At 45.3% G+C, this 27,328-nt stretch overlaps 1 protein-coding gene across 8 annotated transcripts in view; it reads right to left on the bottom strand.

Moving 5' to 3' along the window:
• Nucleotides 1–4,619: 4,619 nt before the first annotated feature.
• The window catches only part of NTM (neurotrimin), a 966,287-nt gene continuing 943,578 nt past the window's right edge, over nucleotides 4,620–27,328 (bottom strand). For 3 of the 8 annotated variants that reach the window (XM_077964706.1, XM_077964707.1, XM_077964709.1), the window contains 2 exons: nucleotides 24,244–24,395; nucleotides 19,893–21,226 (listed from right to left, as the gene is read on the bottom strand). In XM_077964706.1, the coding sequence (XP_077820832.1) occupies nucleotides 20,949–21,226; nucleotides 24,244–24,395 (430 nt within the window). In that variant the 3' untranslated portion in view covers nucleotides 19,893–20,948. Of the gene's footprint in view, nucleotides 7,447–10,313; nucleotides 10,932–15,769; nucleotides 15,803–19,892; nucleotides 21,227–24,243; nucleotides 24,396–27,328 lie in introns of those variants that run through there. The other 5 variants (XR_013404437.1, XM_015116137.3, XM_015116141.3 and 2 more) reach the window with 5 other exon arrangements.

The raw sequence follows: 27,328 nt of genomic DNA, 5'->3' as shown, positions 1-27,328 counted from the left end.
AAATGTTAAACAAAGGTGGGTTACTCTAATGTAACTTTATCTTTGGTTTGTTTTTTACATAAGTTAAAATATGATTAATTGGAACCACAAATAATGATGGTAATAAGAATGATTATAGAGGTCACTACCATCTTTTTCTGAGGTGTTCAATGTATCCTGTATGTGGTACTACCTTGGAGACAAAGCCTAAAGCAGAGATGTTCAGGGTAGCTCCCCTGACCAACTGCCATTCATTCATTCATTCATTCAACAAATACTGTATTTCACCAACTCTAAGAGTTGTCAGTTGTAAGACATGCAATTATTTTATATACCACAAGGAAAAGTTGATGTCAATTAAAGTATGACATGCCATTGATTGCAACACACAGCTCCAACTTCAAAGACTTTTAAGTAAAAACACATGCATCTTAGAACCGAAGAAAAACAATACTTTTTAAGTGTAGTATACCTTAGGGAGAAGGCTTGCAGGTTCAGACAACTAGGTTAAAATCCTGGTTTGACCTCCAGTGACCTTGAGTGCTCCCTAAGTCTGACTTTCCTCACCTGTAAATTAGGGCCGGAGAAGTAGCTTCCCCAAGAGAAAGTTGTTAATTAAATTAAAACGAGTCAAAATCTAAGCTGGGTCATTGCTTTTGTTAAAAGTCTCACTCCAGTATTATTGTGTGACGAAAGTTCAGCAACAGGAAGACCAGCTATGGGCTGCTCTAGACTAGATAGGGAACTAGTATAGAGTAGTTGGAGCAACAATGGGGGCTTGAATGAGTGAACAGGATGTAGACGAGATACAGATTGGAAATGCCAGATCGATTGCATGGGGGTGGGGAGAGAAAAAGAGAAGTCAAGGGTAAGTTCTAGGTTTTCGGTTTGAGCCCAGTTCCATCAAATGGTACCAGTTGGTACCATCTATGGAGATAAAGAAACCAGGAAAAATTACATGTTCTGTTTTGGATTTACTCCTTTTGAAAGGTCACCAGGGAAGTTTGTTTAGAATACTCATTCCGTGGCCCTCCCCATGGAGATCCTAATTCTATAGGGGGTCTCCTCCAGCGAGTCAGATGTGCTGCGTGAAGTTTTGAGAAGAGTCTAAATCTTGGAAAACATGGTACCTTCATCTTTTACAAGTTCATTGGTGCATTATTTTGTGTGAATGTGTGTGTGTGTAAAAAAATGCAGTTGTACTGGTTTGAATTCAACTATATATGTAGTAAAGGTGCCCATAACTGAAAAAAGTAGTAATCCATAGAAATAACATAAATGAGAATACATTTGAGGATGACGGGTTTTTTTGTCATGTTATTCTTCCTCCTTCTTTAGGGCCTTTGTGCCCATGGTTACTAAGAGCTTCCTCTCTCCCTCTCCCAATCTGCACAGTTAACTCCTCCCCATCTTTGTAGCTCAGTGCAAATCTCACCTCATCCGGACACCTTCCTGGTCTCTCAGACAGGCTCCTTGTGCTGCATGTGTTCATAACACCCCACACACAGAACATTGTGTGTGTGGGATATAATTTTATTATTAACTTTATTCCCTGCTAGATTGAAAACATCTTGGGAGCAGGAAACATTTTTATTTTGGTCAGCATTTTATCCACAGCATGGAAAACAGTGCCTGGGCATATTAGGTCCTCAATAAATAATGGGGAATAAATAAATACATGTGGGTGTTTTTTTATCCAGTTCCATGTATAATTAATTTTCTCCTCATTGGTGGCAGTTTTTGCTGCACTAATTTTTAGGAGGGTCTTTGGGGACCCTAGGGCCAAATGGACCAGAAAGAAGATAAAATGATTCAGAAATATAAGAAAATATAATTGGACTGAAAAAAGTCCTTACATAGACCTAAATGTCAGCAACAACATAAATCTACTGAATTCCCCTCTTGACTCTCTGTGGAGTCCTGATGTTCCAACAGAGTTTTACAGTCCTGACACGAGAGTAGTGCTAGAGGGAGAACTGTCTCCAGCCCGTGTTGGGTATGTACCAGAAACCATCAGCCATGGGGAAGCTGGAGCTTAATATGACCCACTCCCATTCCTCAAGGAATTATTGAAGTAATCATGCCTGGGGCTTCCATGGCAAATGTTCTTTTCTTGTGGCTAATCTGGGTTATTCATCAAATGACTAAAGGTGACTACATGGGCCTAAGTCCAACTGAGTTTCCTGACTAGTTTTCCAAATGGTTCAAATCTACTGATGCAATTCCTAGCATAGAATTGCCTCAGATGTCCATTAAGCCCTTGCCAATGATATAGCCTGTCTATTTCAGGGCACTGTACGTTTAACCCAAGGTACAGGTAATGCATATTCTCAAGCATAGCCCAACCATATCACATTTCTTTCCTCCAAGTCATAATGTCACTCTCTGAATGACTAATGTAAATCAAGGGGTATGGAATAGCCTTGTGCAACTGAATATTTTTTTCCCAGTTGGTTCTTAGATATCTTGCTTCTTAGGTTATTACTGCAAAGGTAGGCTGTACTGGGGGAAAAGAAATGACAGAGAAGAGAGGAGATAATGGGAAATGTATAGAAAATGCTACTAAGGAAATGTAGTGAGCTAGGTTGGTGAGTTATTTAGTCAGGAAGACTTTCTCATTGATAGTTCAGGGTCATGCCTTCACACTGCTGTTTGTTAGGAAATAGGCTATACTGCTACTCACATTCCAATTTGATCCTCAGTGTTCTGGGAGCTCAGCTTATCCTATGCTGTGGACGCCATTTGACTGATTATTCTTTCATATTTTTGAAAACAAGGAATGATGAGACATCAATATAGAAGCTCCTAGTGTGCCAATATTTAGAAGAGTGATTCTATATGTGGCTGGACAAAAAGACATGCATTAATGCAAAAATGATCCAGGGCCAGGGTATCTGAAGTTTTTGTAAAACAACAGTGTTGAGGTGCATGTGAGAAGTGGCAGCAACCTCGTTGTAATGAATTTACTGCCCTTGTGCTGCCTTGAGGGAGGGCGTTCACTTCTGACTAGTGAATTACACTGTGGAATCCTGACTTCCTTGCTCAGGATGAGGGCTGGGCAAGTGGTTTGCCTGGCCCTCTTGTGTACATGCTGTGGTAACGTCAGCTCCATCAAATGCTTAGGAGATGAAAGAAAAAAATGTTTCAGACTTGAAGTGGGGAGCAGCAACTTGTACTCAGGACACAAAGAAGAAAGTACTGGCGAGAAGGATAGAGCACCTTAACATTCCGGAGCCCTGACACACGGGAGCGTTCCCTGAATTAGCTGTTATTAGATCAAATGTCCTGACTACCTTGAGCCAAATGGGCATGGGAAAACAGTGTTGATTTGATTTTCTTGACTCATTGCAACTATGAGCTCTCTGGTGGACAGCAAGGGTTGGTATCACTAATTACTATAAATAAAATACAAACTTGTTTGGTTTTATCTAAGCTGGTGTAGTTGTCAGAGGTAAAAACATATGCCAAGAGGAGTCTGTCAGCAAAAAGAGTTTGGGGCAAAGATCTTGTGCAGTTAGATCATTACAGGTTTGATTCCCAAAGGATTGGATTCAGTCTGTATGGAACTCCCTGGGGGATTCAGAAGGATGCCCTAGTTGTTGTTTAGTTAGTTAAAAATTAAAGCCTGTAGGACACAATTCTTACCAATTATATTTGAGAAATGGAAGCAGCCTATGAGACAAATCCAAGGTGAAGTTTTACAGCAGGAGTTCTTAACACTGGGGCTCAATAGTGAGTTTTAAAAGCTCACAAACCACCGGAACCTATGTAGAACATTTTGTGTATTTATACTTGAGTGTCTGTGTTTTTTCTTCAGATTCTGAAGGAACAGCCTTACATCCAAGGTGTCAGGACCATAGCCTTTCAATCTGTATGTCATGTCACAAACAAAGGGCTTTTCCAACCAAGTCCAGTGTGAACAGAGATATCTCCTACATAGCTCCACAAACCCATAAAGGTTTTGTCTTGGTTTGAGTTGTATAATTTTATTAGTTATGGAAATAGATACAAACCATGGGAGCATGCAGGTAGAGACCCAGAGGATTTCAGATCTTGGGAAGCCTTCTGAGATCAACTTGTCCAACATTAATTTCGTTGATGGGGAAACTGAGGCTTGGAGGTGCAGCAGCCTGCTGCAGGTCCCCTAGCAACCCAAGGCTGGGTTTGGATGGAAAAGCATCTCTTGGCTGCCTGCTTCATATTTTCTGTATTCTACCTATTTCTCATCATCAGGAAAATAGGAAGACATCGGTATGCAATGAGAGTAATGCTACCTCTAGTATTCGAATCTGATTGTGTTTTGCTGAGAGCCTGTCTAGGAATGGTGCTCCCTGTGACCAGTGAGCAGGGAGCCAAGACCTCAGTTCTCTCTGAGATCCTACTTGTAGCATCATAGAAGACATTTGATGCACGTCTATGCAGATCTCTCGTACTTACTCACTGAGAAGTTTTAATTGTCTGGATGTCCTTTATATTTTCTCATTTTATTTTCATTTTTTCTTGCCTGTTAAAATTGTAATATGAACACTTAGAGAAAAAGAAATTTTGTATTTGACAGACAGCATCTGTTGCCACAGATCTTAGCTCCTTTTCGAGTAACCAAACACAAATGAGAATTATGGGCACTGGCGAAAGTGACGTGGTGTGGGGTAGAATCATTTATTTTATTTTCATTTGTCTTTCTCCGGCATCTTTCCACAAGAAGAGGACCCCTCCTCCACACGTGCACTCTGCAGTCTGGGCTCCTCTTCCTGGCATCTGTCTTACTCTTACAGTTAGTCAAGTGCAGGAGGTATAGTTTGATGGCTCTTCCTTCTGACCTTCCATCAACTCTAGAAGTGAACCTTCAGAGGAAATTAAAGCTGAAGAGGGTGGCTGGGCACAGGCACTTGGGGAGGGGACCAGGGCTCACCTATCTTCCGACCCCGCACTCTGTCCACTCCAACCCCACACTTTGCCCTCTTCCTTTTACATCCTCAAGCTCTTCACAGAGAGGTTGGAAATGAAGCCGAGTCTAGGGCGCGAGAGAGGAGAGTGATGAGGACTCAATGAACCTGGAATTCAGCCAAAAATACACAAATATGTCCAATGAAATCTGCATGCACACTTCTGGATCCTTGATTGTAATGGTCAGGATGATGAGAAATCATTGTGAACTATATCTAGAGACCCCTCTTTTCATCACTATTTCTTGTTATTTTAAAGATGAATCTTAGGAATAACAGGTGTCATCTGTTTTGAAGAGTTAAATAATTGCAGTAAATACTACACACACACATGCATGCACACACACACGCATACACACACACACACACTTGTACTGAAAATTCTGAGATTTTTGCCTACTCTCAACATCTTTTACTTTTCTAGACTTTAGGATATGTGACAGTTTATTCTCTCTTGTTTTACTTGTGTCATATAGAGGGCAGCTTGGGGCTAAGATTATTTCCTGTTCCAGAAAAAGCCACTGTCTTTTATTAAGCAATGCTTCTTTCCAAGTGCTGCAGTGTTCATCCCTCAAGTTTTCCTTAAGGAGTCACTTCAAATATCTGCAGAAATGGCAGTTAGGATCACGCATTTTATCTTCTTATGAACTATTCTGGAAACACAGACAATGCATTGGCTGTGGATCTTGCCCACATTCACACTTTCAATTTTCATTTATCAAAAATGCTGCTTCCCCAATTTTTCCTTGCAGAAATCTTATAAAACGTAAAATCACTTAATTATTGAATTCTAAAGCTAGATGGAACATCAGCAATCTTCCATCATAACATCTTATATAAAAGATAAGGAAAGGGAAATTCAACTAGTGATAAAATCTGGACTACAGCCTAATTCTACTGATTAGCATTTCAGTTCTGTATCCAAAATATCACAGTGCTACTCAGAAATGCCACGGTTCAAGATTCACTGGAAACAAGGTAAGTGCTACGGAAACTCCAGGAAGTTCTAATAAAATAAATGCACTGAGAGAGGAATAATTCATTTTCAAATAATGTTAACAATCCCTAAAATATTGAAATAAACTCATACACTCTCACATCATGCCAAGAGAAGGGATCCAAGTTATTTGGAGGCTTTCATGGGAGTAAAAATCAACATTCAAAAAACGAAAGTCAACCCAGGTCACCATCATAAAGGATAATGCACCAAAATGCCTCAGACATGAATTGTAAGAATGGATCTTAACATGAGCTCAGGAATTAGGGAGCCTTTTCTATAAACAGTGTGTGTTTCTAACAACGTAATAGGTATGTGACAGCGAAGGTATAGCGTTATGGAAAACAGAAAAATCTGAATGAGAAGGCAGAGACTCAGATAGCTCAGCTATTCACAAGTCATGGGGATATTAATTTGCATTTATTGCCTTGGAGGCGGATAAAGTTGGACGCTCATGGAAATAGTGTCTGAATTGAGAACAGAGAGAGGAAAGAATTGATACTTTAGAATGGCTTGTTTGAGCAGTTATGGGATGACAAAGGAGATATACTATGCACTCAAGTCCCAATGAGCAAGTTCTGAAACAAATTAGCTCTGGGATTTGGTTTAAAAATTTTTTTAAATGCTGAAAAGAGGTAATACTTCATTACTGCATCAGATACCACTAATCTCAATTATTTTTTACTGCTTCTGTGACGAAGGGTAAACGACTGATGTGTGCATATGTATTTGGCAAATAGTAGCACAACGACATGCAGTTTTCCACATCCATCCTTTAGCATATATTCTTCTCTTTAGTGAGAAGTACCTCAAATTTTTACCATTGTGGAAATAGCAAGTCCTTAAAATGTGTCGTAAACCCATATTGCATGTTTTAATTAAACAAGTCCATCCATTAGATTCCTATAATTGGTTAGTGCTCCTGTCTTTTGTTTCAAACTCACAGTTCAGAAGGTATAAGATAAAGATGGAGCCGGTCCAGTGAAATGTGCTGAACCTCAAGTTTTAGTGTTAATTCATTTGCTAACTTATTTCCAGCTTGAACAATAGTTGTCATTCATCATCACTGTCATCATCACCATCCACAGCAACAAAAACGAACATTTGTGGATTGTCAGTCATGAATATGCTTAGTACATCCCACTGGTCAGAAAGCAGTCCTTGGATGAGCATTCTCAATGCTTCAAGTTAGACATCTGGATCTACTGTGTACAAGCCTTGGTGGCGCAATATTTAACAACAGGAGCAGAAGAGCCACTGCACATTTGCATGGCTGGAAAGGAGTAGATATTCCACCGAAAGAAGAGAGATGTGATTCTACAGAAGTGTTTGGCTAGAGTGGCTAGGGACTGTCCATCCCTCACAATCCTCCTTGCATTCATGAGATGCTCATGTCAGGGGACATCCTAATATTAGGGGTAGTGGAGGAATCCTAAAGTATGGCAGTGACTTATCTCTGAATCATAAGGGGTCCAGTATACTTGGAATCCAGGTCAACCTGCAGCAATTGTCCTCCATCAGTGCCTGCACCAAGAAAAAAAAAAAAAAAAATCACTACAGGCTCTATTCAGGGTGATTTTCTGTGCTCATTCTGATGAACATTCTCTTACCAAGCTTCCATTTCCAGAAAAGGTAGGTCCGTGACTTGCCCCTATAAGCTCCTTTCAAAGCCACGTCCTCCTAGATGGAACTCTAAATCTGACTGAAGACCTGGAAGGCAGAATACCCTTTCCTGTGGTGTCCACATGTTCCCTCTAAAGACTGCAACTCAGCAGACTGAGGCTCACACAGTACACTCAGCAGAAGATGAGAGTAAGCTCCTGCTGAGGCAGGCTAGGAAGGGCTCCTATCTGGTGAACCCATCAATCACAGTCAAGCTGGTTCAACAAAGAACGTGCTCTTGCATAACCAGGGCTCTAAAGATCCACAAGGCAAGAAAACTATTGAGTTGGCAAATAGGTAAAATTAAGTCCTCATCAGTGCCCCTTACAAAGTTGGTTCTGACTCAACACTCTCTCCTGGGAGGGTGATGATAGCTATTTGAAGCATGATTAGCAGTAGCAGATATTACTAATGTCTACTGGTGGTCATTTAGTAGATATTGGCATTCACTAGTACATAGTATATGTGAAAGATCAAGCTCCCATTCAGACAAAGGCTGTGTTCTGCTGTCTCAGCCAAGCCTCAGAACTGCCTCTTGGCAGGTGCCTTGGCACATGGTATTCAGAGGTGTTTCTGGGCTCCCGTTTAGGAATATGGAGCTCACCTATCTTTTCCCCACTCTATTCCAGTAAGCCACGCTTTGCACCCAAACCCTCAGGCCAGTGTCTACTGAGGTGCTAGGCATGGGAGGGTTAGTCAATCCCACCCACCCACTTTCATTCTAAGGAGACTCAGAGCCCTTTCTCTTTCATGGTTCCTGGGCAGAGGGAGGGAGAAACACCAGTGCAGTCAAGATTCCTGAGGCTTGGCCAGGTAGTTCCAGACCTTGCTGCCAGGAAAAACTTGGGGCATCTGGGATGTGGCTGGGGCTAGGGGTGAAAGGGTAGAAGGACACAAAGAAAGGTGAAGTCAATAGCTTTCTTCAGTCTTGCCAGAAGCAACTGGAAATGACACAGCTCCATCCCAGTCCTTCCTGGTTCCTCTCAGGTGAAGCTGACCTGGAAACGCAAGTGCCGTCATTCCTGTGTTTTGGCTCGGACCCATTTCTGATTCTCAGTTCCTCTTATGTGGCTAGAGGTGAGGTTTGGAGGTCGGGTTTGGAGGACTGGTTGATGGCAGATTATTTAAAACTAAACATGATGTTTCAAGCTGGCTTTCTGTTTTGTTTTTTGTGGGGAGATTTTTTTTTGGCTTATGGGAGTTTTCTTGTTTACTTTCTGTGACGGTGACTTTCTGCTGCCTCCCAGAAATAATCGGGCCTAAATTCGTCTCCCTGACTAGACTTGGCCTTTGCCCACGTTGTGTGGTGAGATGTTTGAGCACAAGCAGGACACTGGCAGCCCTGGCCAGGACCTCCTGAAGGCACTGAAAATGCAGTCCCTATCAGACGCACCTTCACCTTGCCTCTGTGTGCAGATGGAGGAGGTCCCATGTCCTTCCTGTTCGTCATCTCAGCACTTACCACCCCTCCATCCCAGGAGGGTTTAAGAGCCCATCCTCCCCCATCCTTCAAACCTGAGCCAGGCAGGCTGTGACCCCGCCCCGCTGTAGAATGAGGTACCACACCAGGTGAAGAGGGACATGGAACACTTTTTAATGTCAAGTCAGAGACAACCCCACCCTCCCGGATCCCCCAATCCCACTTTCCCTCATCACATCCAGGACCCCTCCCCGAGGACTCTCTGGTTCCCAGACTTTCAGGGGAGGGAAAAAAAAGATTACCTAAAAATTGCATTTTCTTCTCTTTCATACACACTCACACAAAGGTGGGAAATTAAATAAAATAAACCAAGAGGATTAAACTCTCCAGTGGTCACGAAGGCATCAGAGATTCCCATAATGGGCTAAAGCAAGTGGGTACTGACGGTTCTGCTTGTTCAGTTGCTTGCTGTCTGTTAATGCCACAGAGCAGGATGGAGAAAGCGGGGCCACCTGGGGTGGCCGACGCGCAGAGCCACACCTGGAAAGATGCTGCGCCTGGTATTAGTCGGATTTTTTTTTATCTTTTCACTTTTTATAAATGTCTCTGACATGTAAATAACCCAAGAAAATAAAAAGGCAGGAGCTGATTACACAATTACCAGTAAACTCTATCATCTTTTAGAAGATCAACACACAGCTAACGCCATATACAGCATGCAGTAATGTCTGAGAAAGGACCCTGCGGAGAAATAAAATGGCTAGAACTCTAACAAAAAAAATATATGTATATATATACTGTATAATATATGTCATCAAAAGAAGCATAGCCAACAAACGCAAGATACAGTGCAGATCACCTTTCCATTTCTAAACAGTGTGTAGAGAGCATAGTATTGTCTGCATGAGATGCCACAGTCGGGAGGAATCTGTAGCGCTGGTGGAGATGTTGGTTAAATCGGATGTATTTTTTGGTGGATATGCCAAATCCTCACCAGGCGATTAGTGCCTGGTGTCTGGTCCACCAGTTGTAAACCTAGTTTAGAAGTATACTATTCATTTTTACTGTTTAACAAACATACTTCTCTTCACCCTTTTCAGTTGTATTTTTTTAGTTTTGTCTTGTTTTTGCACTAAGTTCTAGACTCATATCAGAAAATATAATTAATAAAATTAATAATGAATCAGAATCCCTTGTTATCCATGATGTCCATGTAGTAAAATGATTAAAAAAAAAAAAAAAAGTTTAACGGTATCTTTTGTGACTGTTGTTTGTGGGATTGTTGTTGCTGTCGGACGGTCTTGTTTCCTTTTTCTTTCTTTCTCTGTCTTTTTATTTCACGTTTCACAACACACACCGTGGTGGCACAGTCTACCAAAGTGCCCCAGCGCCACGCTTGGGCCGGAAGGTCTCACTCTGTTCGTCTCTATGGACAGATTGAATTTGGGATGGCCAGCTCCAGAATGTTCCACGTGGGGGCACTCTGTGGGCAAAGCGACTGAGCCCTCGCCCACACTGGCACCAGAGAGGTCACACGAGGCAGCTTGCAGTGGGTCCAAGCCGGGTGTGCTGCGTTCTTCCCGTTTGGGAAAAGAAAGAAAACTCCGTTGTACCTAAATATCTGCAAGGCAATTTTCAATTTCTTTCTGAAAACTTTTTCCCCCCAAAGTATTCTTTGTTCCCCTCCCTCAAATTTCTGTCCCATGAGGCTGTGTTTCTTCTAATTTCATTTGTAACTATCTGATTGGTTGCTGTCGGTGTTGCCAGTGCTGTTGTGTTGGTGGTGGTGGCGGCAGCCTTTCCCGGGTGGGGAAGTGGCACTCACATCAAAATTTGAGGAGCAGGTGCAAGACCAGAAGAGGCAGCAGCCAGACGCAGCCTGCCCTCCTCGACGTGCCGTTGCTCACCTCGCTGACAGCGCCCGGGCCTGTGGAGAGAACATACTCGCCGTGAGTGGGCTGGGAGAAAACGGAAGGAAAGCTCGGTGGTTGCCTGGTCTGCTGTCATTCGGCCTTGCCCCTGGTGAGGCGTCCCTCTAAGTGAAACACGTGGTGTTCCAGCCCCAGCTTGAGAAGTGAACGTTCTATGGCTCACATCCCCCAGACACACACACTATATAACAGGAAGCCTTCCCCTGCAAGGAGAACATGAGGCTCAGGTTAAAGCGTCCTGGGCCTTCTTCCTTACTGTGTCATAACATGCAAAGGCCATGGCTCAGGCTCAAATTCAAGAAGGTGGTGGCAGATTCATTAATATCCTACACAGAGCTTTAACAAAGTCAGACTACTGTACTGAGTGCCTCATCACCCATCCACTTCTGAGCCCCGCCTACCTGAAACACTCACCTACCCTCCAGCTGCTTGGCCTGTGGCTCAGAAAAGAACCTGTTGGACAAAACAATCTGTCTGCCTGCTGCTTCTGCTGCCTTGGGCACAGAGGCCATCCTGCCAATCACTCTGCCCCGGGCAGGGCACCAGGGTTCCACCTGGAGCACCTGACCTCTTCCCCATCTGGATGGGGTAAGAGCAGATGCAGCTCAAGGATCACATGCCTGCAAGGCCAAAGCCAGCCCACATGGATGGAGGTGAGTCAAAGAAAGGAACAGGAAGCCTTCCTGTGCATGTGGATGTAACTGGAGATTAATGAGGACACTGGGATGCAGAACTTGCCCCAGTGTATGTCCTTTGGTGGGGTGGTAGGGGGCACCTTTCCCTAGGAGGCATACATTGACATGGCCTACAAACAGATACTCTTTGAGATGGAGACACAAACACAGGAGGCAGGAGAACTGCAAGGCAGTACAGTTCCCCAGCAGCTTCCCTATTGTTCTGAAACATACGTTTTCTGGCTACCTCGGCCCTTGTGGCCAAGAAACCCCATGACCAGTGGCGCTCTGATTTCTGTAGAGTACATACGGTTGGATGCCCAGATGAATTAGGTACCCGAGGAACCAGGCCACCTTCTCAGACTGGACCTGCTCTGGCACACTCCGTTGCACTGAATTTAATAGAGGTGTTTAAAGCTGGTGGCCTCACTAAGTCCACGTCCTCCTGGGTTAGGGAATAAGGAACAAAGCCAGAACCTGCCCGCCTGACTTGGATGCTCAGCGTTGGAGACATTTCTGGCTAAAGCAAATCAAAATCAAAACAGGCTTCTCGACTCCATTTGGGATTATTCCATCAAGTCTAGAACTCTTGGCTTGAAGCCAGTGCCCTTACGATTTTATATCTTGGCCTTTTGGGATAAATCCCTAATTTGGGGGCAGTGGCTAAATAGGTAGCCGCGAGATTGAAATGCAATAGGTCATCAACCTCACGTTTCCCTGGTGTCTGATTCGCAGCATCCGTAATGCCAGAACTTCTCAGCGGTGCAGATCCCCATGCTGAGAAGCCCGGGGAATACTTATTCTCTCTACCCTGCAGAAAGCAGAAAACACAAAACCAAAGACATCTGTGCTAGGATACAGGTGACCAAGGAACATTCCTGGAAAGCTCCCGCGGTTTACATTTCAACAAGCAGAAATGCTTGTCATTTAGGATCGGTCACTAACCGGTTGTGTCTTCTAGAATCTAATCACCAGACACTCCACTCCCTCTTTGTAGACACTCACTCTGTCATCTACCAGCACATTCTTTGGAATCAAAGGAGAGAAGCCTCCGCCAGATGCCTTCAAGGGTGAGAGATTATGTTTCTCTGCTCTGCGGGAGTCCTTCCCCTCCAGGCAACTCCAATATTCTTCCCACCAAGGCCCTTGTCTGTGCCTGAGGCCGAGGACTCTGAGATGACAAGGGTGGTTCTGAGTCCACGTGGCCCAGCAGGTCTTTGTGGAAGCCGGGTTGCATGCTTTGCCTCAACGGAGTCAGCAGTCACATTCTATCTTCATACGCATGAATCACATAGTACAATTCCATACGTGTCCTGCACACTGGAGTCCTTAACTCCCGGCAGGACACACAGCTGTCAGCACACTGCTCTGCCGCTTTCATCCCTCGTGCTCTCCTGAACGCCTATGTACATCTCTGAAACCCATTTCCCGTTCAATTCCCACACGCTCCCACCTCCCGTCTCCCGTTCCCTCACCATGACTAAGAAGATGCCCTGGGTAAAAGAGATGGAAAACAAGTGTCCCTTCCCTGCACTGAGGTTCTCTTCTCTCTTCTGCATTCCCTCCTTGCAGTGAAGCCTCCAGGGAGGATAATGCCACAGCCCAGCAGGGGCCTGGCGTGGTTACCATGTAAGGGAATGTTGAAACCTTGTTTCCAGGCTGGGGACTCTGCAGCTCGGAGATGACTGAGAGCGGGCAAACACCCCCTGTGGCACATCTCAATGGCCCTGCGGCTATGCCAGGTGCTCTCCCTGGGTGCCTGTGTTTGGTCTCCTTGCTACGCCCCTCAGAGTTCTTTCGTGGATCTACTTCACGCTGGGAAGCACTACAGAGAGCTTGTAAGGACGAGTCCTCACCTGTTGTGTTAGAAACTTCTTCCTATGGAAGACAGAAAAAGGCCACCAAGTGCCTGCCAGCCATTCTCTTGCTTGTAGTATATCTGGGAAAAGCCCGAGCGGCCCCTCTGAAGCTCTCCGTCTCCATCTCAGGCTGGTGAGTGGCTGGCACTGACTATGTGACCATATCCAGTCTGCACAGCCCACCCCACAGGCACAGGCACTCGCCACCCTGGAACCTGTCTGTCTCATCCAGGACACCAGACCTGGAGCAAGCTGGACAGGAGGAGAAGGAAACAGGGGTAGCCCCCAGGCAGGGGCATTCCACACATCCTCTCAAAGGAGACAGTCTGCACCATCTCATCTTTCAATTCCCAAAAATATTCACCAATTGAGCCTTGCCACCTGTGGCCTTGACCCCTGGAATTTATTCCTTCCGCTAATTCCAGGGTGACGTTTCTACCCCAAATTGATCATGATCCTCATTTATTTGAGGCCAACAGGTTAGCACCAAGCCCAGCTTCTAAGTGGAACGAGCACTACATTTCATGATGTGCCTGCAGTCTGCATCCTTGGTGTTTCTTCTTGCCACACCTAGTTCGGTGCCCTTGCCCCTTGCCACATAGCCACAGGTGTGCACACAGGGGCGTGTCTTTTTTCCCACCCTCACACACTCTCCCCTCTGTCCGAAATATGCTTCACCCATTTCACTCTTATTCTTCACTCCAGCTCCTCTTCCAGCCTTCAGACGCCTCTTCAGGCAGTCTTCCCTGCCTGGCTCAGTGCCATGCACATCCCACTAGTGCAATACTTACCACCCTGTGTCATAATTCTCTTTGCCTAACTTATTTGTATTTCCTCCTTTGTCCTCTGTGCAGTAAGTTCCTTAAGAGCAGAGTCTGTATCTCATTGGCCCATGGCAGGGATTCAACCAGTGTTTGTTGAAAGAAGGAGGGGGCGTTGCCACTCATGCTGACATATCCACATTTATTTGTCGTTGTATTTTACTTTTGCTTAAAATTATATTTGAAGAAAGCAAAACAAAAACGTTTTTCGTACCTTGCCCTCCGCTTTATCTCAATTTCCTCTTCCAAATACCTTTACTCTCCTTGTCTAACTATATCCAATACAAGTAACTGAGAATTGCTGTGGCTGAGTGTCTATCTACATAGAAGCAAAGTCATGTCAATTAGGATTTCAGATAGAGTGCTTGCATTTGGAAAGCTATCACAACACCTTAATGACACTCATGTAGGAGATGAGAATTATTATCTCCCTTTCTAACATGTGGAAACTGAACTTCAGGGAGCTTAAGTGACTTTCCCAAGTCCCCTGACTTCTGCCTTCAAATGCAACCATCTTCCCAGTATCTCAGAGACACATCTTCAGAGAATAAAGAGAAGAGAGTGTGGTTGCATGGCCTGCTCCACCTGGGTACAGGTTAAGGTGAGAAACACAGGCGTGCCGCTGGGCTGCCTCCCGCAGGCCATCCCACACTGAATGAATGCTATGTGGAAGGATTCCACGAGATGAAGACCTTAGGTCCAGGCGGGCGTGGAACACAGCACCCTGGGATCAAGGCCCTCTCAAAGCCAGTGTGGGCCAGAGCGACAGCTCAGCCCATCTGCCTAGTGACATGGGCCATGCAGATGAGGCCTCCATTCTTCATTCAGCCACGCCTCCACTCCACAGTGAATGCCTTTATTGCCTCTATCTCATTAGAGAGCTGCGGAGGCCTAAAGAGACTAATTACCAGGACAGTTAGGGTCCCAGAGAACTGTGATGAGTGTCAATTATCCATCGGAAACATCTGGCAGGAATGAAAGCTTCAAATAAGATGCATTTTATTCGTAGCCAAGTGACTCACCCAAGAACCTCCCCCTTCCTCCCATCTTCCCCTCCCCGCCGCCACTCCCCTTCCAGCTCCAAGTTAGAGACATAGAAAGAATGGTGCAAGCAAGGGCAGCATGCAGGGCCAAGGTCTAAGAAGATCGCTGCATTAGAGCATCCGTGTGTGAGGAAAGAGGCAGGTCTGGTGCAGAGAAGCCCAGAGATGGAGCTATTCTGGGCACTGACAGGTGCTCATTAGTGCCGCCAGCAAAGAGAAGTTAGGCTGCTGCAAGTGGGATCTACCCAGGAAGGATTGGATGTCCTTGGGGATAGGGTTAATCTAAATTGACACGGAGGTGGCTCAAGGTCAGCGGAGGGTTCCCTCTGCGCTGCTTCCTGGAGTTAGCTCAGGAAAGAAGGCATCTGGGAGGAACGTGAAGAGTTTTACATACCCCACACCCACCAACGCAGCAGCTGTCTGAAAAATATACAAACCTTTCCAAGGGGTCAGGGCTGTAGTTTTCACTTCTAAAAGAAATTAAAAACAAGCCACCGTTAAGGTCAAAAGCAGACGGAGGTGCTCACTTTGCCCTCAGATGATTTCAGGAAGAAGCTGGCGCTCCTGGCGCAGCAGTGTCCCTGGGCCTCTTGCACGTGTCCCTTGCTGTCCTGACCACTGCCCAGCCCTCCTATATGACCCCCTCTGGTTTTCTGGTTTACTTGGGCAGCCAGTTGCCACAAAAGGTGTGCAGGTTGCTGGAGAAGGATGTGAATGACAGTCAGGTTGGACCACAGACGGAAGCAGAGCCAAGATGTCCGCCTGATTTTAGCAGGTGACACAGCTGCACCTTTGGAGCCTGAGGCACCAAACCAAATCTCCTTTGTAGAACAACTTTCTTTCTTTGGTCATCAGGCTATCCTCTAATTAGTTGAAGCCTATAGGCCTTACGTATAAAGTTGATTGCTGCCTATGGATTTATACTACACCATTTGAATGTAGGTGCTCATGCTGTATTTGAAATGCAAAAGTTTGACTGGCATTTAGCTATGCATTTAGAAACACTAGTGAGTTAGTTTCCATGTTCCAGAGGAGCCCAAACCATTGATATCTGACTTCTCTTGCAGAGTTGGACAATACCAAGCTGGTTCCACAGGGCTTCATCTCTCTGGGGCACCCTGCAGCTATGACCCACACCCGTGCTGCTACAGTTGCACTTGCTAGGACCTCCCTGTAGAAATGCTGGGATCCTGGCCCCTCTCTGCTGCCTAGACTGTGAAAGATCTCCACTTCACCAGCTTCAGCTCTCAGAACAACCTACAGAGCCTCTCCACCTTTTCTGTAGATAGTAGATGCCTTGTTTGGCCTGAATTTGGAATGATCTCTAATCTTTTACTTCCCTCTTTGTTGTTCACCCTGGATACAGAGAGGATGGAAAATGACACTAAAGCTTTTTGCATCAAAGTGATACCTTGGGAGTCTATGTTCTCTGTGCAAAGGTCCTCGCATACAGAAAGACAACCTAGATATAACTCATCCTAAAAGCAACTAAAACATTTGCTCAAAGTCAGATGAATACATACCTGTGCATTCACGCCCTCAATCTATTCTTTAAAATCACCTGACACATGATATCCCTCTTGATTTAAGTGGGCATGAGCGACCCTGAGAAGCCACTCTGAAGGTACAAAGAGGGAAAGGGTTCATCTACGATCAAAAGTTTTGTGATTGAGAAAATATCTGATGTACAACAGGATGGTCGGGAAAAGCCAGGGGTGACGATGCCATGTTGCCTGTGCATTTAACAAGGACGGTCCCTTGAAGGGCTTGCTGGGCCCCAGAAACAAGTTCAGAAGCTAAGGATGGGGCAGGGCCATTTTCATTAATTGTCTTAGGTACCAGTGATTTTTGAGCCTCTCTGTGGCAAGAAAAAAGATAACTGGAAGGAGGAAGGATGGACTGAAGACAGACTTCAGGAGATAAAATAGTCATAAAACTTTTACCCCCAAACCACAAGCAGTTTGGGGGTGCTCATCCAGAGAGTGATGTGGGTGCTGGTTCAGACTGCTGGAGGAAGGACCCTGGAAGAGCTTCCACCTGGCAGTTGAGATTATCAGAAAGAAGAATGCATTGAAAGCACAAGTTCCTGCTGGAAATACGAGAGGTTTTCTATAAACAAAGACCCCCCAAAAACTTCAGCTTAATTATTGCATCCAGATGGGTTTTTTTTCTCTTCATCTGAATCTCCAACACACACCACTTGAAAGATGGCCAACTCTTTTTAGTGTCCACATAGGTAAAAAAACAATTTGACGCTCATCTTAGACTTTAGCTAGAACTCACCCTTGGGCTTTTCCAGGTAGCAACTGTTCAACCCTTCTGATCAACTAGAGCATCCTTTTGATACCACTTCTACCCCACCACAATGAGGTGGAAATGCCAGGATATTTTCGTATGTACTCTACACCCATCATGCTCATTCCAGTCCACCCCCCTTGCTTTGGTACTAAGACGACATGCTGGCAGTGTCCTCTGTGCCATGCTTGACATGCTTCTGTCCAGCGTGTGTTGTGTCCCGCTTCCAGAAACAGGAGCCTTGCTTGAGCCATCAAAGCTAATGCTGGCCATAAGCTCAAGTCTTTGAGTAACATCTTGACTCTCAGGAACATAAACAATCCCTGAAAATTCAAGCGTGTCAAGCATGCATTTTCCACACCAAGGCTTTAACTGAAACTTAACTGATCTCTTTGTTAATGGTATGTTAACAGTAGGTCAGGGAGGGTAGGAAAATATGTTGAAAAGAAAGAAGAATGATGGAAGGAAGGACGAAAGAAAGGAAGGGAGGGAGGGAGGAAGAAAGGGAGGGAGACAGGAAGGAAGAAAGGGAGAGAGGAAAGGGGAAGGGGGAAAGAGGAAAAAAAAAAAGAAGAAAACAACAGTGAAAAGAACCCTCCCACCCCAACTCTAAGTCAATATTCAATGTTTGCTCAATCCAGAAAGTTATATTTTTTCCAGCAAAGCTAATTTGGCTGAATCCGAGTGTCCAGTTAAGCAAAGGGCTGTTGTCTGGCTCCAATGGGCAGGGGAGAGCTGGTTTCATGTGAAGATGGATATACAAACCTTCTAGCAAGAGGGTGAGGGACTTTTGTTTCTTTTGTACTTTCTGTTATCTAGACACACACATACCATAGAAATGCTTAACTACTGGATGACTTGACCTAATTAACTGTCTTTAACCCTCTGCAGGGAAGAACTAATAATCTCTTCTGCTGCAATAGTTTCTTTCTGATATACAGAGTTTACTTTGGTCCCCTATTCTTTAATAAATTGCTTTGATGGTCACTGTGAGGTTTACAGACATTAATCAGCCAACCTTTCCCAGCCCACTGATACCATCAAATCTGACTTAATGCCTAGAAGATAAAAGACAAAGGGCCAGTGGGTGGAAAATGAACAGCCACGGAGCTGCTGAGTTTGCACTGTGGCCTGAGTGCACTTTCCTGTGTGGAAGTTCAGTGAGGGATGGTGGAACATCCTTGAGTCCTTATTTATCACTGTGAGAGTCCTGCACCACCAAATATTAATAGGAGAGGTGACATGCAATCTGTTTTGTTTGCAAAAGGGAAGCAGAAAAATACTTCAATGGTGGCAGAAAATGCTGAGGAAGAATGAAATTCTCTTATCAAAATACTTCTAGTCCATCCAGATATTGGTTAGCAAAATAGCTTTGAACTTCTCTTAAAGCCAAGTGTACTCTGTCAGTGGAAATCAACGCATTCATATAAATCTTTCCTGGTATTTCCGAGGTAAGGTGAGTATAACTTGGAGGGTATTTCCTGAGAAAATACATAGCTCTCTATTGTATCGAAGACTAGCAAACGAGGTGGGGGAATGAACACATGAGTGCAGTAAATGAGCCCAGGTGCAAGGGCTGTCTTCTCTAAATTATTTCTCATTGTACAAGAGTCCAGCAGCTCTACTGAAGACTGTACTAATCCAACTGTCAGAACATTTTAGATGTCCACAGTCTTCTTCGCTGACCCATTCTCCTACACCCAAGAAGGTTGCTGAGATGAGGGGTCGAGCACATCCAAAGAATCAGAGTAGCAAGTTGGCAAAGAAAGCCTTCCACTCAGAGTCATCAGTTCACAGGAGAGAAGGGAGCAGCCCAGCTTTGTCTCAGCAGATGGGGCCAAAAATAATGTCTCTTGCTCCTTGTCCCCTGCTCAGTGACCAGGCAAAGTAACCTGTTTGCTTTCGTTTGTGTTTCTGGTTGGTTTTCCTGCGGTTGACTTTGATATGGGATGATGTTCTCTCTGTGAGTTGAGTACACCTTCCGTTAAATACTCTTTTAAAAGTCCCTACCTGAGTTTCAAAAGCTCCAATTTCCTCTGTCAATGAAGATCTCAGTTGTCAGAACTAGCTCAGTCCTTCCAAAAGCATAGCCATAGCAATGCATGCCCATGCTCCAGGCTCTCTCACTTCCCTGGTACTGTATGTTACCCACTTTTCTACTGCTCTCTGTTTTATGTCTGTGAATACGCTCACATGGAGGTTCAACAAACACAAGTTGAATCATAGGTTGAATCTGAGTAAGTCTATTGACACTTTTCCTTTCTATTTCTTTGTTTCATTTTCTTGCTCGTGGCTCATCGCTGTGGTGCTGTACATCACTAAGGTGAGTAATGCAGCCCTCTCTCTTTCCATGATAAAGGTACTTTTTTTTTCATCTGTCAAGCGCTTCCTATGTAATGCATTTCTTTTCATCTACCCCTCCACCTCCGAAGTCTACAGCCATCCTCTGATGACAGTTTGCAAGGCCAGAATGTGAGGAGATGAACAGGGTGGTGTGGGGTGAGGTGGGGAGAGGAGGTCAGGGGATTGGGGTGGAAAGTGGGAGAAGCATTCCCCTCCCTGGCTTCACAGCTGCCTTCCTGAAAGGCTACTGCTGTGGTCAGCACTGTCCTTAGGGTGAGAGCAGTGCACGTGACACACATTTTATTCCACTGCTTGCTTGGATGCTTAGTCATAGTCTTAATGAGTCACTCACTCTAGGTTAGTGAGAAAATTGGAAGGGATGTGCAAAGACAGGCAAGAGATGCAGGAGATATTTGCAGGGGAGGGCTGTAAGTGGAAGAGGATGTAAAGGGACTGTGGAGAAGGGGCTGAGAAATGAGTGAAGGACACCCTGTGATGTTCCACTGAGGGGCGTCCTTGTCTTTCAGTTTACGTCTGGAGATTCAACATGCACCTCAGAGTTTTCAAAGCCTTTGTAATATGCATTCTCCATTGACTGTTGGAACAACTCTGTAAGGTGGATAAGGCAGATCAACTGTATTGTAGAGAAGAGGAAATTGAGTCTAAATAGGGCTTAGTGAGTTGCCCAAGACCAAAGAACTACTAAATGCCAGGCCCTAAACTAGAAATCGCTGTGTATTGGCAACCACTCATGCAGCGCCATGCCTATCTTCCTCCTTTGGAGAACCTCGTGAGCCAGTTGATGCATTTGACAGAATATCTGAATCCTCGTGTGCTTGGTGTCTGATTCTGCTGCTGAGGGACCATCAATAAGACCCTTTTCACAAAAACTGCTCAGTTGGTTGAACTAGTCTTCCTACGGGTCCCAGACTCACTCTCTACGCTTTGCCTTTGTGCTGATCTCTGGGCTTGGAGAATTTAACAATACTTTTCTTTCTTTCCCCCTCCCAGCCCTCCTGAGGGAGTGTGAGCAAGGGATGAGCAGAGCGAAGAGAGCTTGAAGTCTCCCTGGTTCCCAATCACCTCCTTCACTAGCTTTCCACATCCTCTAAGACACTTTACAGACACAGGTAATACACAGCAGGGGATGGGGAGTGGGGAAGGGGGGCTCTGGGATAGAGGGAAGGGGAGACAAAACATAAAGCAAGGAAGATACTGACCTTGCAACAAAGTTGAGCTCGTAGGCTCATTTAGTTCTAAATCGGTTGAGGGACACACAGGAGAGAAAAATGAGAACAAACACATATATTATATACAGTGCTATATATTTGTCATATATAGTTTGTATACTGCCTTTCACAGACATTTCTGGGGGAATATATAAAAACAAGGAAGACAGAAACCAAAGGCGGTAGGACAAGGTGCGGCAAGAGAAACGCTGACATGCTTTATGTTTCCATATTGAATGCCATGGCTGGGAAGGCAGGGAGCTGGTTACGTCATACATTTTCTGGTGCAGTTGGATCCACTCTTAGCTCATGCTGAGCCAGGCTAGCGACTGGATAACAAAGGACTGCAGTTCCTTTCCAGATGACAGACTTGTTTCCCACTTCCCCACCTCTGTTATTTTATCTTAGGACACCAAGTTCAGGAATTTTTGCCCTTGGCACCATGGTAGGATCAAGCTCCCCAGAGCACCGTGATTCAGGAGTGCGGGAGCAGAACTCTCGGAGGTCCCTGCAAGCCCTGTAACCTTAGAGACCAGGTGCTTGTGATGGGAAGGACTAACCTGCTCCTATCTGGCTTAAGACTCTATCCTGCTCCAGACTGCCGGACTATGGTCTCTTGCACCAGAATTCCTCACTTCTCAATGTCTAGGCCATGTGGAGAGAGCGTGCAGTTTATGCACAAGTTGGTGGCAAAATGATGATAATTTTGCTGCCTTTCTGTAATGCCACAGGAGAATAAACTTCATCAAGAAGTTTGTGTATTCACAAAAAGTACATGCTGCTTTCCAACCTGCCCCAAGTGTGCTTGCTGGCTCTTAATGGAAACTGACATGGAAAATTCCCTAATAAATTCATATTTGTCAAAAGACCTCATTGACAGTGAGCCTCATTAATGAACCTAGGAGCCACAACAGCGTCTGGACTATTGGCTGCAAATACTCATCTCACACAGGAATGGGGGTTGCGAGCTCCACAGAACTATGTTACCCAGGCAGCATTTCCAGCGATGGGCTCCTCATGAATGATCTCCCAACTGAAGCTAACAAATTAAATTGGTTTCTGATTGAAACGTGCTGCAAACTTTTTCTCCCCTAGAGATTTAGCATGTTAAAGTTCCGAGACTTCTGGCATTAAAGGACATCCCCACATGTACCCCACTCATCTTGGTGTGACCCAGTCTTTCTAAACATATTTGAATATATACTATCACTTTTTCATGTCCTTTTTAGAAAACCCTGGACTCCAGAGAGCTGGCAATGGTAGAAACGTCCCAAAGGAGGCACAGGGCAGGTGCTGACAGACCCATAGGGCGGGGGGCACAGGAAGTAGACATTGTAATTGCTACACGTGTGCCTGCTGAAAAGAGCATATTTATGACCCACACTTCACTGCTTTCCTTGTCATAAATGCCATCTATTCAACTCTTAGGAGAACTGTTTGCTGCTTCTCCCTATTCTCATCCTGAGATGGCTTAAGGGGAAGAAGCTGGGGAAATAGACAATCGTGATAAAGCCAATGGCTGAACCATTTCATACAACCAAGTCAGGAGAGAGTAGGTCAAAGTGGAGGACTGGGGGAGAAGGCTACTCCTGTGAGGACAAGGACTGCTGTGGGCGGAGAGCAGGACTTGGGAGGGGTTAATGGGAGACTGAGGGGGAGCCTTAGATTTGCAAGGCAAGGGAAGGAGGGGTCTGTTCCTCCCTAATCCTGGTCTCTGTTCATGCAGACAGATGCCTGCCAAAAAAGCAAAAAGGTCTGACGAATGCAAGGGACACTTATCATCCCTGTGTGAGAGATGCCAGACACATCAATCACTCAAATCACAGCTCTGCCCATTCCGAGCCACTGGCTCGGGGATCAAGGGCGGCTTTCTCCTTCCCAGCCCTCTCAGATAAAGCTGGCTTTACTATTTGTGCCGGGTGGAATGCGGGCGGATGTAATGGGCAAGCAGAGATCCTGTGGTGAAGCAGTGCGGGCTCGTGATTCGGAGCAAGCCACATACGCTATCACCGAAAGCACGTGGCTGGGTTGTGGGATTATCCCAAAGTTCTCAGAATACAAGGAATTTGTGTTCTCGCAAATTATCTGTCAAATGCCTCCCCTTACTTCCCCATCACATTCAAGAGCGCTTGTTAACATGAGGGATTGGGGAAACAGATTTGAAAAATCTCAAGCTCAAAGAACTTGATGGGGTATGAAGGGATTTGCCCAAAAGCCAACCGGAATTTAATCCTGTGGCCTGTAGGGAGAATCTGCATTCATCATGAGAGGCCTGGAGCCCTGCCTGGTGGCACCGTCAGGACGGCAGGCTCACGTCTGCACAGCTCTCTGCTCACAGGGGCAGGCATCAGAGTTTACAAGGGAGCTCGCTCACTTGCTTCTGATATCAATACAGTAGCCAGATATGTGACGAAGGCGGGGCCCTTCACATCCCAGCGACTGGAAACAGTTTTGGAAAAGGGAAAATTTTACATTAAGCCAGTGAGCAAAGACTGAAATAGCAAACGTTCCCCTCTGAGTTCTTGACTATTTTACCCAATTACGATTCCCAGAGTCAGTTTAGGAGCCATCACTGAGAGAGAGAAAAAAAAAAAAAAAAAAAAAAAAAAAAATCAAATGTCATTTTTGGCATTCCAAAGTCTTTTTCTCCCGTCTCAGGATCTTTTCCATTATAGAATGAAACATAAACGTTTTCGTTTTTCTTTTCCCACTTCTGAGATCTACTTTTATACATGTACTATACATATACTACTTTGCATACATGTCCACTGTCTGTCTCTGTCTCTCTTGTTCTTTCTCTTCCTGTCTGTCTCTCTCTGCCTCCTCCCTGTGTCTCTCTATCTCTGTCTCTCACTGTCTCTCTGTCTCCCTCTCTTTTCCTCTCTCTCCATTTCTTTCTGTGTCTCTCTCTTTTTTTATTTTCCCTCTCCATGTCCACTGCTACTCTGCTAACCTCTGACCCTGGCCTTAAGGGGCCCTCCCACCCAGCTCTTGCTTTCTGCACCCTCTCCCCTCTTCTTGCCCAGCTCAGAGCACAGTCTCACCAAATAGCATGATGCTGGCATTGGTGTGGCCCAGCTTGTTGGAGGCCACGCAAGTGTAATTCCCATAGTCATGTTCAGAGACATTGAAGAAGATGAGTTTTGAGAGGAAAGGTCTGTTTTCCACTTTCACTCCTTTCTTTCCTTCAATCAGTCTGAGAGAAACGAGAGACAAAAAAAAGAAGAAGAAGAAAACAAGATGGTTATGTGTCCTCATAGGAAGCAGGTAGGCCCAGGGATTCATGATCTTCTCCTTGCCCCGCTTCTGACATCATTATAACCACTATTTGATCCACTCAACCACACCATAAAGTGGTAGTAGTTCACACACAGTGGGTGACACGTGTTTCTTGATTTTCACACATGTGCCTGGGGCGCTCCTGCCAGAACATCTGATCTTTGCAGCCTCTCATCCTTGCTTTGTGGCCTGACAGCAACGCCACAGCAAATACCCCGCCAGCTGTGTGGCATTCAGAACAATACGATTCACACAGTAGCTGCTCAAAAGTGTGGACTTGATGATGATGATGGTGATGGCGATGATGACAACCATGCCAATGAAAAACTCAAACTTCTGAGAGAAGAGCCACCTGAGGAATTTGAAAGAGGAATGTTTTTCAAGTACCTGGTAATCTAATTTCTCCTGAAGCACCAGAGGCATTGTATAGATAATACTTAATTTTTTTGCTATGAAGAGGAGAAAAATCATCATTTTCTCATCAGGGGACTCTGAAGGGCTTGGGAGGAGTGATCTGCCCAGACTATTACAGAGGATTAGTCTGGAGGGATTAGAGGTTCCTAAGAATATGTCCCTTTAGAGCCAGGACAGTCTCCCTAACTTCCACAATGGCAGCCCAGTAAGCCACGAGGATTGCATTGGTCTCGGGGCCACTAAAGAAATGCCACAGGGAGTTAGTTGGGGGAAGTGAGGTATGCTTATTAGAACCATGGATTCTATTACCGGGCAGATAAAAGGGTAAGGAGAAAGCTGCTGTTGGAGTCGGTAGGCATGTATCCTCCTTCTCAGGAGGTTGTTAACAGCAATTCCTATGGCAATCATGGACACCACCTACCCTCCTTTGCAAGATTCTGAAATGTTCATTTCTTAGAATGAACTTTAAGCCAACCTTTTACTTTCCCTGAAACAATTTGTAATCCTTGCCCTGAAGCTGATTCTGTGCTATGGGAAAGATGAATACTCTTGAGGCAAAAATCCCTTCTTGATGAAGGATCTCAGGGAATATGGACACAAAGCTAAGTTTCCTGTTTAGGGCCGGGCTGGAGCACAACTTATAGCAAGCAGACAATGTCATAGTGGGAGCATACTGGAACAGATTCAGGGGACATGCTGTGGGGCAAATGGATGCTACTGAAAAAACCAGTACTCAAGGCAGAAAGAGAAAGGAAAGCACTGAGACAATGATGAGGAAATGCTTTGCGGACCACACAATGGTATCAGTATAATGTATTTCTATGGAGTTAGACATAGATGACTCTTGCCCATCCCTGGGTCGCAGCATGTTTTGGCATAGAGGGCAGCTGCTTTTTCTGAAGACCTGTCTCTGTGGGGTTACAGAATCATGTTCTCCACTCCTGCAACTTACAGTGACCTTGACCAGAAAAGACAGGCAGGTTCTGGCTGGAGTTCTCACCCAACATCTGCCTCCAGGGAAGTCAGAAGATAGGTTGGACAGACTTGCCTTGCTTTTCATTATGTAGATGTTCCTCTGGGAGCCTTCCTCTCCAAAAGCTAGGGGCAATGAACTGGCCTGAGTCCACAGCTTCATTAAAATGCTAGCACTGTCCAAATGGAATGAGGCATCCGGCTGCGCAGCCAGAGGCCACTTTTACATTTCCAGCTTGTTATGTACACATTGATCCTCTAGGGGGTGCTGTCCATGCCACTCACCAGGAGGATTCTGTGAGCAAGTCAGGCTGATTGATCCCACTGGCCATTTTGACACCATTCCTCCACCATGGGGAGGAAGCTTTCCCATCACAACCAAACTGTGAATGAGATTTCAGCTCTGCAGTTGGGAGAGACTTAACTGGAAGTAGGTTCCTGCTTGACAGCTCTGAAATGTCTTTAGCTAAAAACAGCACAGGGGGCCAGCAGCACTTTGCAGGCTTTGCAGCTCCTGGGAGGACACACTTTCCTTCTCAGTGCGGGTACACATCCCCTCCACCCCGCACTGCTCCCAGGCCTCAGTTTCTTACGAAAGCTGTGGGCTTTTCATTGGCCAATGCCCCTGTTGGATGGGTGGCCTTCTGTAGGTATAGCATTTCCTCTTCCTTTGTCGGATAACACACACAATAGCATGCGGCTGAGTCATTCTAGCATGTGGCCAAAAGACTTCTCACCTAACTCTTGAGAAAACTGCCTGTCCTCACTACACAGTTTCCTTTAATCTGCCTTGGAAGTCTGCTCATCTCACTGAAAATGGGAGATGGGCTAGAGCTGGCCTTCCCCCAGGGCAGACACAATATGCCTTGGGAGACCTGCCTGGCAGACCCAATGGGCTGTGATCAGGACCTCAGAGGCAGGGATGCTGCAGCTGAGCTGGGTGCCAGGAGGAGAGACAGCCCTGTCTCATGCCAGCACACTGGAAATAAATGCATACATGTGCAGCAAAGGGAAAACTGACTAAACTAAATGGAAAGGGGAGAAAAGGAAAGGCCATCAGAAGAACTGAAAGGCAGAAACAAAGCTGCCTGAGCCAGGGGCCTCTGAAGACCATCCCTGGCCCTGCCAGGCCACTCTCTCCTCCTGGGTAAATGGTGGCAGGGAGAGCTGTCTCTACTGTGACCACAGATGCTGCACAGAGGAGAGCGCTCTCATCCTTTTACTCGCCACTGGCCACTTTTGCTTTACTTTCCTCCAAGATTTTGCTTTCCCCTAAATATTTTTTTTTCTGTTTTTCTCCAATAAAGAATTGGAATAATAGGGCGCTGCTGATGACTTTTCACTAAGACCTAGACAACTGAAGATTTGGAAACTGACCCCATAGCTCAATAGGTTTTTGGTTTGGTTTGGTTCAATAATTAATTTTTATGCCTCAGTTTACTTCTTAGTACAATAAGAAGGTCA

Source organism: Macaca mulatta, chromosome 14 (assembly GCF_049350105.2).
Source record: "Macaca mulatta isolate MMU2019108-1 chromosome 14, T2T-MMU8v2.0, whole genome shotgun sequence".
Classification (NCBI taxonomy): domain Eukaryota; kingdom Metazoa; phylum Chordata; class Mammalia; order Primates; family Cercopithecidae; genus Macaca; species Macaca mulatta.
This window is presented reverse-complemented; position numbering and strand designations above follow the sequence as displayed.